Source organism: Ruditapes philippinarum, unplaced genomic scaffold (assembly GCF_026571515.1).
Source record: "Ruditapes philippinarum isolate M1 unplaced genomic scaffold, ASM2657151v2 ctg1451_1_1_1_1, whole genome shotgun sequence".
Classification (NCBI taxonomy): domain Eukaryota; kingdom Metazoa; phylum Mollusca; class Bivalvia; order Venerida; family Veneridae; genus Ruditapes; species Ruditapes philippinarum.
In genome coordinates, this window is record NW_026857524.1 from 72431 (window position 1) to 84786 (window position 12356).

The following is a 12356-nucleotide window of genomic DNA, read 5'->3' on the forward strand; positions in this document are numbered from 1 at the left end:
GTATAACATAAATGTATTGGGAACTAACATGAAAATAGGCATAACATAATTACATTGGGTACTAACATGAATATAGGTATAACTTAAATACATCGGGGACTAACATGAATATAGGTATAACATAATTACATTGGGGATTAACAGGAATATAGGTATAACATAAATGGATTGGGGACTAACATGAATATAGGTATAACATTATTACATTTGCGACTAACATGAATATAGGTATAACATTATTATATTAGGGACTAACATGAATAAAATCATAGCAAATATATAAAAGTTTATTAGTGAGATTTTTCAATTCAACATGTTTCAAGAACAAAGAACAAAGTACATATGGTATAAAAGTATCCATTCCGGTTATAAATAATAAAAATCTATTTGAACAGAGCGTTATTGACAAAATATCTTAAAAGAATTATCAACCGGATTGCACATTGTATCAAAGAAAGGGTTCAAGTATGCACCTTTTCGCATTTCTAGATCTTAAAGTGGTTCTGTTCAAATGTTTGTCTCATACTCTATAACATCTAAAATATTGAATTTTATGATTGTCTATCAGCCAGATAATATCTTTGGGTTATATTGATCGACATTGTTGTTTATAAAACAATTTATATAGATCTATCTTAGACTGATATTGACGGGTCATGCTCGTCACACTTTTATTTAGCATTCTATGTACATCTTAAAGTAAATTAGACTAGTGGTACTCATAAAACTTTCGTTACAAAATCAGTTTATATCTTATACACAAAGAACTTTCATTTAGAAATATATTTCATATCATTAAAGTGATATTGACAAGTCATAAGACGATCGTTCAGACATCTATATATATCTATGAACGATATTGACAGTCATGCTTTCGATACGTTTTTTTTAAAAATAGCATATAAAGGCAGTCTTTTCAAAATCTAAGAAATGATTTTGTCTAGTCATGCCTCCCCCACACACACAAAAAAGGAAAAAGAAAAGAAAAATATTTCGAAAACTATTTGTACCGAAGAGTGATATTTATACTATGATTACAGTATTGTGATTGAGTTTGAGCCTGTTGATGAGAAAGTCTTTGGTCATAATCATAACTACATGATTGATTTGATGTTTCTTGTGCCATACACTGAGAGTGAAGTGGAAAGTACCCGGCATTTCCGGAAAACGCTTCCATTGTTGATTGAATTGGTTCAGTGTTACAGTTCCGAAAAGCGTTTTCAACAATTCTAGGAGTTGAACCGGGCAAAATATCTTGACATGATCTAGGTCTAGAATCTACTGATTGTGATGTCTTCAACTCGGCTAGATTATTCGAAACTGATGAAGTTGGGGCTATGTTTGTAAGACCTGGTTGTGACTGAGTAGAATTTAAAGTCCCATCGTTAAACCTCTGTACAAGTGAAGAGTAAATTTCAGTCTCAAATGGACTGTTGAGTAAATCAACGCTGTCGTCAAATAATCCCTCTGTGTTTTCATTTCTTGAATTTATTGAATGGTTTGGGACAACTGTACAATCCGGTAACGTCACAGAGTTCTCGGATTTTATCCTCTTTACCGGGGAACAATAAATGTCGTTTTCAGATTTTTCAAAAACGTTACATGATTCCATTGCTGATCTGTATCGCTTTGAAGGTAAAAATAGTTGTGCCTGACCAGAATGATCCACACGCTCGCAACTTCGTCTGTTGTAGTTAGTATTATAATTTGGTTCCCTAAATCCCGTAGCAGGAGCCGGGTAAAAGTCTGATTGTCGGGTATCAAAGCATGACGTCTGGTTAGAAACCATTGGAAAACTTGACATCTGAGAAACATTTGGCACAAACGGTGTTGGTAGGTTGGGTTGAATATCATGCGAGAATAGCCCATAATTATTTGTATGATTTAAATGTTTGTTAGTATCAATCTCAATAGATAGTGACTGCATTCCCGATCCTGAAGGGATTTCACAAAAGGCTGGTCCATAAAAATTCAGCTTTTTGGCGGGAAAAGGTGGAGAATTTGCTACTTTTGGACTTGCTTGGAAGCCCCATAATCTTGAGCAGGTACACTCGAATGGCGGACACGAACACATGTTGTCTTTTTCTAGAAAGAGAGACAAAATTATGATTGATTAGATAATCAAGCAGATTTTCAATTTAAATCTTAAGTATATTTGTTTCTTAACTTTCAGCGTATCCCAGTTGATCTATGTTTAATGTTTTCAAGGCTTTCAGCGGAGCTCCTTTAATAAAACAATGACAATATCAAAAGTTAATATGCACTTATTTAAAGAATTACGACAGACGTCAACTGACAAACAAGTTATCAAAACAGCCAGAACAACCTATCAAGTTCACTAACCTGGTGTAAGCAGATGTCTCATCGGAGATAATCCAGTTCCCTCCCTTTGCTTACGAAACATTTTACCTCCATTGCAGTCCTGAAATAAAAAAAGAAATAAAGTATTTATTTACAAAAAAAAGTTATTCTTTTGCATAGAGGTATATAATATCGTGAGTTTTTTGTGTGTGTTTATTTTAAATATTTTATTTGGCATTTACATTGACTTCGTCATTTCATTTTTAATTTATTTGTGAAATTAATGTGTTGTTGTTTTTTGTGAACTCCGAATACTATGCATGAAACCAGGGTATTTCAAAAAGGAAGACCCTGATAAAACTATAAAGAAATGTATTTAAAATTTCATTTTCATTTTTCTATCAATATTTCATTCATTCTTCTATCAATTATTTGATAAATCATTGTTTTCTCTTTTGTTTTGTGTACGTTATACAGATTTGATAATTTAGGCATATCACTCACCGCAATAAGTGTGGAACTAAAACTGTCTATATAGACACATTTTACTAAAAATTTTCTTCAACTATTTAAGATGAAATGAATATACGTCTTACATTAAAACTATTGGAGAGAGGCAGTCTTATTGGCTACACCAAACCTTAGCGTATCAGTCACTTACTTTTAATTAAGGTATTTAAGTCATGCTTAATCATATCCCAAAGTAAAATATATTCTTGTTACCACAGTTACCACAGTTTCTAAAGTGTGTTTATCAAGAGGCGATTTCAGATATATTCAAAGACTTTATAAAGATAACAAATCGTCATACATCTCCAAGTCGTTGACTTCTTAAAGACCTCTGGTGCCTTCTCGCTTCTGCTGAAGCTTTCAGTTCAGGTTTTGGATGATCGTGAACACCTTTGGCCTGGAAGTAAATTGCACCTCGGTAATGACGCCAGAAGTGCGTCACTGGATAGCCGCTGTGACCCCGGCATGGTAACAGATCCAGAACACCGGAGCATGTCGGGTTAGGACACATTTTACCTGAAAAGGTAAATAGAAAGTGGGATAAAGATGACGAAGTAAAAGCTTACTAGTATTTAAGTTTCACACTATAATATTTATTTTATTTCAGTACAAAAGTAAACATATACAGGTTACATAACAATAAAATATATTTGAAAAAAAAATCAAATTGATATGAAGCAGATCATATATAAGGTAAACAGTAAATAATGTAACTAATTAAAGGAGAGGTTTAAACAATCAACATAGTCATTCCTTAAGCTACGAAAAATAATTAATCCCGGCAAGACCTTAAAGGCGAACAATAAATGATTTCGATAAATCATACCCTCTTACCATGTATTTAACATCGGATGTGAAGAAAGAATATACATGTATAGTTTTGAAACTCTCTCGAGGCCACTTTCTGGTAAAAATCAGTATTATGTACCAGGACTTGAACACAGTAGTCATTATTAAAAGGCAGAAAAAATAACAACCAGGTCACCAGTGCTCTTTATTTGTTTGTTAATCCGATAGAAAATATAAACGAATCTATGGAGTAAGTATTACCTATTTGTTTTCTCCTAGCTTTGTCACAGATTGCTGGTTAAGGGGGATTTTTCCCCTTTAAAACTTTCCCCAAAAATCATGGGCTACATATAGTTCACCAAAACATGATTCCCTTTTAAAATCATAGCGTTATATTGTTTTTTTTACGCAAATTTTCCCCCCCACTTTACATGACCCTCCCGGGGTCTTCTGTTCGTGACTGTTTTAAAGTGAAAGGCAATTACCGTCAGGGCCCTTCCTGGAATTTTTTCAAGCTTTTTTCCGCTTTAAAAAAAATTCATAATAAAATTATCAAACTACTTGTAAATATTTGTACAGAGCTGCAAAAGATGCGGATACACTATTGTTCATAAAGCTCTATCCGAATAACATTATTTTATTCTAAAGTAAAAAATTAACCTATTTTTTAAAATTAACTTAATCCCATAGTCATGGACTGTGTTTTAAATATTTATTTTCAACCTAAAAACAAAAAAGATTAATTAAATCATATGGTTTATCGATTAACATTTTTTAAATTTTGAATTCAAACATTTTTTCAATAACTAATTAACGAAATATGAAGAAATCTGTAAGTTAGCCTATGTACGTACCATTGGAAGGACATTGTCATTAATGTCCCAATGATTGTCAGGGTCTATGTCACCTTTGCTGCTGTGCATCGATGGTAGATAAGTTGTTTCCTCAGTCAGTGTCATTACGTGCCTGAAAAAAATCAATATAAGTATCATTTTAGTGGCAATCAGCAACAAAGTTACCTTTGGCAATACCTTTTTAAAAGATATTTACGTATGGCAAAGATACTGTATATACATGTATATATGATATTTCTTTATATATACAGGCATTTTAAATAGTAATTTTTTTTGGAATCTTTGACTTTCGTGTTAAAATAAGATATATCTAAATAGGTTTATCCATAAATGAATTATAAAAAAATGTACAATCGAACTTGATATAAAGAATAAGGAAAATGTATAAAAAAGAAAGGACAATTTAAAAGAAAAAAAAAACAACAATATAGAAAATAACATTGATTTCTTTTGGCTTTATTGCTTCTGCATTTATGGTATTGAATATTATTTTTTTTCACTTCCAAATTTGAACATCATTTTACCGATGATAATATCGTTTTGTAGAAATCTATTTTGTTTAATATTCACTAATTGCTATTCAAAACAGAAATAAATTTGTATCAAATACCAGTTGGAACTAAACGAGACTAAAGGCACATAATTCTTTAGAAAGTGATATATTTTACTTCGGTAGAGAGGACGGACATGTATAATGTTGTTATAATGGAGTTAGAACTTGTGAGACGCAATCCCCTGAAAAAATAGGGTCAAGTGTGAATTTGTGCAGGAGGCAGACAAAATGTAATGAAAATAGTTTTTTGACTTCCATTCATAATGCTCAATCACTAGCTTAAGTTTTTATTCTTTCTTATTATTTTTTCTTTTACCAAGCATTAGTAAACATTTGATAAAAAAGTTTTAATACATGCGGTAAATTAAAAATGAGGCGAAGATTAAATCAAAATAGTTTTATTCTTAAATACGGCTATTTTCTTCATTTTTAATGATTAATTAGCTTTTTTGATAATTCTTAAATTGTGATTTGTACAATTATGTTTGTTTCCACGCGGCATCTGTGAGCTCTTATTGTAGGAACACAATGTCTGGTATTGTCCCATTTATCATAGGCTTAAATACAAATTATGAATTCTTTAATAATACAGTGAGTATTACAAATATTGTTTTCTTTATTAGCTTGTTGACATGAAGCCTATTGAGTGTCTAAATCTAACCACTAATGCCCAGTCAAGTGGTAAATTATCTTACGGGTCATTAGGGCAATAAAAACGGCGCGGATAAATACCAAAATCGGTGCATCTGTTTTCATTTCTTTTCCATCCTATTATCAAGTTTATTCGATAGTTCAAAATTTAATAAAATACAAACAATCTGCTTCACATTTCAGCGTGTTCATATCAAACAAATCATGATGACATTTGCCCCACCTTTTTACCCCTGTATCTATTCATGGACTGTCTAAACGCTTGTATGAGCATAGCATTAAATCATGTGCACGTAATAGATACATGGGTCCAGATTACACGTTCCCGTTACCAGCTAAAGACCCCTCACTGAGTAAATCTTGCCCCTTAAAATATTGATGGGGTCCCGCTCTACCAAACTTGCATTGATAAATTCTATTATTATGCCTCAACAGACAGATGTGTGTTGTCATTAACATTTTAACAATATAAATAATCATTTTAAAGTTCAAATGATTTAACTTTTTGACAAATTTGAGCAAATTTTAAACAAATTAAACATGCTAAATTGATCAGATATTTGTAATCGAACGTTTTGAAGTATTTTATGTGAATTATATCTTAAATAATATATTAGAATTAAGTCTCAGGTTACATAGCAATTTGAACAGAATAATTAAAATAAATTCATAATCTATCAGAATTTTCTAATACTCTCCTTGTTCATTGTAATTTAGCGGAATTGAATATGTAATGAACAAATTCAGTCCTATACATTCTGCAGGAGTAGAGTTAAGCTGAACGAAAATGAATTTTATTTAAATTTATATCATCTTTAATTAAAAATTTTCATTTATTTTCTACAATTTCCAATATAACGATCTGTTTGTACCACTCATGTAACATAATCATTCTGAAATTTCATTTGATATTTAATTTCACACCGGACACTGTATGACAGACACAATGTCGAATTTGTGAGAACAGTGCCATACAAAATGAAATTTGGGTTTCTATTCGAATGAACGATATTTGAAGTAAGTATGATAATATTGTCTTGTTACTGTTTTCGTTAGGTAAGAGTTACCAAAACTGTATTTAAACGAAAACCACTGTTAAACAGTTTTGCCTTGGAAACTACAAAGTCCACAGAAAATTAGGTAGAATTGGAATTTTAGATATAAACCCATTATATATCTCAATTTATATCGTGTGCATAATTAACGTGTAGTTTATCTAGGTCTAATTTTTGTCCTGTTGGACCTAAAAGTGATTTGTATTTGTCGCCAGTATAGTGCACGTCCGCATAGTCTGACCAGATTAATAATTGAAAGTTGACCATGAGCAATTCTAGATATGGAAACTGGTTGAGGGTGGTGACTGATTGACTGAAGTGAATGCAAACAATTATGTTTGTCATGTCATGCTATCACTATATGCCATTTTTATAAATAATACAATATTGTAAATTAAAATAATACAATATTGTAAATTATCTAATTATTTTTTGTTTATCAATCACTTGGCATGAAAAGCTAGCCATAGAAATCACTTGGCATGAAAAGTTAGCCATAGAAATCACATGGCATGAAAAGCTGATTAAAATAGACAGCCATAGAAATAGACATTATTTTTCAATCCTAAGAGACTAATGAGTCCTTTTAATATGATGACAGCATACTTACAAAATTGAATTTAGATAGTCGTAGAAATACATGTTAAAATTTTTCACCCGTTGACTTCAAATGGGACATGTTTATTTTTTTCCTATGTTAATACTTGTTTGTCTTTTGATGACACTGGTAGCATTGCCTATCCTCTAACATGAACTCTCTGCTTTTTTGTCCTCTGAGAAAAGCATTATTCTCCTTTACACCTTACTTTCCCACTCACCGAATCAAAACTCCAGATCACGTATATTAATTTAGAGGCACCGAGGCATTCCGAATTCTCTCAATTGGTGCAGCTCTTATTTTATTAGTTCCCTTTCTGAGTTATTTGATTGGCTATTTGGGATAAATTTGACAAAGGAAATTAAATATTAACAGCGGTGATTTATGGGAAATGCTGCTAACTTTTAGTATAATTGCCGTAGAGTGGAAAGACTTGTTACTCATTTGCCTTACAAACCAACGTAATTGCGTTTCCCATCTTTTTGTTTCTGCAAGACTTTTTTTCTAGATGAATAAGGGAATTGTTGTAAACGCTAGATAAAACTATTAAATTAGAATAAGATTGCACCGTTGCTGATAATATGCTGTAAGTACAACTGAGTATTGTACTCTACTATTTGTTGAAATTAAAATCGATCGGTAGTTCCGTGTGGAAGAGAGAAATAAAATTTAAGACTTTGAGACTTCATGTTTTACTTAGGATATATATAGGATGAACCCATTTTCTTATTCTAAGATCCCAAATTTAGAAGCATACATTAAAAATAGCAAAAAATGAGTTTAAACACAGCTTATGGCATAAACGTATTAAACATGACACTTAAAGAAATAAGACGTCATTGATGATGAAATTAGCTTAAAAATAATCATAATGATAAAAATAGAATAAAAATGGCAAGTCATAAAGTGAATAATCAAATTGGAATGAAAGGAAAACCTCGGCCCAGATTAACTAACCTAAAGTTCAAAGCTCAAAGTAAATTTGTTTATCGATGCTAAAACATGTTATTAACTTTTTATAAAAGGTAGTTGTCCTTACTAGTAAAATCGTTTCTTTTACATTCAGTGGATGTTGATAATGTCGACGGTGGTATTAAAGCGTTCAAGTTTGCTTCTGGCTTGTTACAGTGATTGGAATCTTCACGCATGTTTAAAACACGTTATATTTGATTGAAAGCTATTCAACAGTTTCGAGTGTTTCTATAAACAAATAGGAAAGACAATGGCATCTAGAAAATCCTTGCATGCGTTGTTCTGTACATGCGCAATGGTATCCACGTCAATTAAAGTGGACGCTGGCGACACATAATTCAAGGCGGTTAACTTGACCAAAACAAACAATCGAGCATAACGTGCAAATGACAAGAATGTCAAAGAGCAACTTGACTTTTGACGAGAATTTGATTGGCACATGAAGTTTGAAATTGATATAACCGATGAATAGAACCTCCAGAAATAATTCAGTCATGTAAGAAATTATCAGAACAGTTTAAAAAGGATATCAATTAACTTTATAATATTATATTTTCATAAATAGTTCATCAAAAATATAACAATTAACTATGACTGCATGGCTATTTTGTGGGTATGTTATCACTGCTTTGCAATTTGTAGAAATTACTGATCAGTAAAATTATGCAATTTATTTGCAGCATCATAACTCTGCTTTTTTCATTTTCGGAGAAATAATAATCGTGATCACTGTGTCAGTTTTCTCATTGAAATTGTTAATCAAAAATATTATTCCAATTATAGCCCGTGTTAAGTAGAATATCGTATTAAAATCGAAGGTTAAGGTTACAATAATTGGATTTTCTGCTAAATGTTTTGCAGTATCAAGAAATGCTGGTATAGCTCCGGGAGCAAAGATCAGCTCAAAGGACGCACAGCACATGCACCGTGTCACGTGACATTCACTAATCGCATATCATTTGCTAGCACGATGATATGGACATTTGCGATATGGTTGAACATGAAACACGTGCATAATGGGATACAGAGTATCCGGTAGGTTATAGAAGGAAACACGGTTGTCAATCATTCAAACATGACGGTATGTGCCCCTATTTTAAGAACTTTTCAAGCTCATTTGTCAATTTAAGAATATCGAGTATAGTACTAATAAATGGGATCAGATAATGACAGTGTTGAAAATTTTCAGAAGAATTCAGAACTATATGTACTTGATAATCATACTTTTAATTTAATCTTTTGTATCCTATACTCTTTTATTTTTTTCTTGCTATTACAATGTTAGAATTTTATAATATAAGATAATGCCTCATATAATGTTAAAACTCACTGCTATTATACTGAAACTGGCGCAAAACTGGCAAAATTTGAAACATTAGGTATAATAATATTATGTAGAAAATTGCAAAGTAAAATACATAAGTTTAAATGTTGGCAGAGAAATAAATCGAGTATAGATTTGATACTCCATTCTTAGTTGATAGATTCATGTTAATAAATTCAAAGGTACCAAAGGCATACTTTGTAGCTATAAAATATGTTCCACAAAAGAGCGATACAGAAGAAACAAAAAAAAAGATGAAATTTTAATTTATTTCAAAGTTCGTTTTGGTTATAGATATATATTTAAAAGGAACTTTTGCATGTCAGTGTTTTTTTCTTTAATTGTAATCGTCGATATTTTTATGCAATGGAGTTGTTGAATGTTATTTGACCTTGGATAAAATTTGACATCTATTTAACTAGTGAATAGGATGTATGTTGACAATATTAAAGTAAATTATCTGCTGTGAATTAACTACACATATTGACGTATTTGTAATAAATTCTTTTTAGGATTCTTTTTTAGGATAGAATTAAAAAAAGATATTATTGCACATAAAAATTGGACTTGTTCGTTTTCACTTTATTTTTACAATTAGTCATCAACTTTTTAGACGAAGCATTACCTTTGCTCCTTGTGCAGTGTGAGTTCGGGATTTATTCCCCTACAACATTTTATGACAAGATGACATGCAAACAATAACTGTACAACTTGTATACACGATGTAACACCTCACAGGATATCTCGTAAAACTACATGCGTGATTGAACAGCTAGCAGTTTATTGGTTAAATAAATTAAACGTGAAAATACAATGTAGTTAACTTTAGATCTGGATTGGGCTGATATATCTATTTTTCGCTTTATATTTTTATACCTAATATTTAACTGTTTTAAGAACAAGATCAATAAAATAAGTGAATGATAATAAATGTTAACTATGAACTGTAAATTGTCTGGTTATTTTGTTATACTAAAGTGTGTTATTACTGGTCTTCAGGTACAAAATTCTTCCAGAATGTAACAAAATTAACTATTTAAGATTTTCAAACTCTCCAAATTACAACAATGAGAGTTTTTTATGTACATAATTTTGCTCTTAGTTGCCTGTGCATATCCAATTGCTATAGTAATAGATATCGAGAATATTAATCAACAGAAGAAATGTCATAAACTTTTATATTAATATCATTGTTTATCATCAAATAAATATATAAAGATAAGATTTGTTTTGAAAATAATGTTTGACATGATGCTTGATAATTTTAGTTAGTGTTATGTATTTCATTGACATATTACAGTTCTATGTTTCATAATTATTATCTGAAGTACATACAAATTTCAGATAGAATATATTTCATTACAATTCATTGTATGATTTGAATCACTATTTTAACGCGTGTTGCCCAATTCTGTTGTGAAAACGTTTATTTGTTATAAAAAAGAAGAAAACAAATATAATGAAATGACACACAACCCACGGAATTAATTGCTGACCCTCTGTTTTTTCTTAAGTCAAATGTGATCATTCTGGGTCTTTTGCTTTACTGAACAAATTACGAATCTTATTTTATTTACTCATCCACTTTTAGTGAAATAGTTTAGATAGTGAAATAAAACTGAAGTTCTTAATAAACTCAAATCAAATCTAATTTTGATGTAATCAGCTTCCTTTCAGACAAGTAAATTTCCCGTTTGAATTCCTTAAATCAAATAATTCATTGTCATATATTCTAAAGTTAATAAAAATTTGAACGAAGAAGTTGCAACAAAGTATATTAAAGATGACATATACTTTATTGAATAAAACAGTTTTGAATAAAAGAAACATGTTTTATACTGATATCTCGGGTAACTACAAATATTCTTAGTTTGTACTTTACTTATCGTAATCAAAGCCCCACAATGTCCTCCATTCTAGAAGTTAGTGTAAATATGACGTAGTATAAAGGCATGGTAAGTGCAAAAATGAATAATTAAAACAAACATTACGATACTGATTTATATTATTCAAAATCACCTTAATGCTAATACAATAGAAATTCATTATAATCCATGTGTTGATGCAAGAATTTCCACAACGCAATACCCCTTCATCATTTTGGTGACATGCCGTCCTTGGTTCTTGTTTAGTAAAGAATAGTTTATTTAATATTTCGCAAACATTTGACAACTCGAAACAACATTATTATGAGTATATTACTAACGTATGATAATATTAAAAAACATAAAACAAATGTGAAGTGCAATTTAAACAAAAGAGTTACCAAAAACTGCATGAACAATAATTTCTACAACTGCAGCGTCTCTGTGTGTAACAACTACGTAAGAGCAGTGGCTCTTTAATTAAATTGTACTGCTAATTAACTTCGATTTGCATAGACACGTTGTACAGATATGCTATATGCTGACTGCAGTATCTAACAACATAGATCGATCTAAAACATGTAGATTTTATTTTAGATTTTTCATCATGTTAGGTCAGTAAAAGATCTATAGAATGAAATGATCCAATTGATGATACCCGACAGATACAAAAGATCAAATGAAAGCATACTCGCTCACTTGTTCGGAAATGAAAAAGAGGACTTTTAGTGGGTAAATTTTGAATATAAAAACATCATCTTTTATCAATACCCTGGAATACCATTTTATATAAGTAGTGATTTCAAAGCTGTCGAAACAAAGCAATTCATAACGTCAATGTTGAATTTCAATTTTTTACCCAAAAATAGATCTTAACATTACAT

At 30.8% G+C, this 12356-nt stretch overlaps 1 protein-coding gene across 1 annotated transcript in view; it reads right to left on the bottom strand.

Annotated features, from left to right (window-relative positions):
- Window positions 1–358: 358 nt before the first annotated feature.
- The window catches only part of LOC132750061 (uncharacterized), a 38544-nt gene continuing 26546 nt past the window's right edge, over window positions 359–12356 (bottom strand). Inside the window, exons 2-4 of the mRNA XM_060740001.1 lie at window positions 3113–3327; window positions 2344–2422; window positions 359–2085 (exon numbers count right to left, since the gene is read on the bottom strand). Of these exons, the coding sequence (XP_060595984.1) occupies window positions 1001–2085; window positions 2344–2422; window positions 3113–3327 (1379 nt within the window). The 3' untranslated portion in view covers window positions 359–1000. The remainder of the gene's footprint in view (window positions 2086–2343; window positions 2423–3112; window positions 3328–12356) is intronic.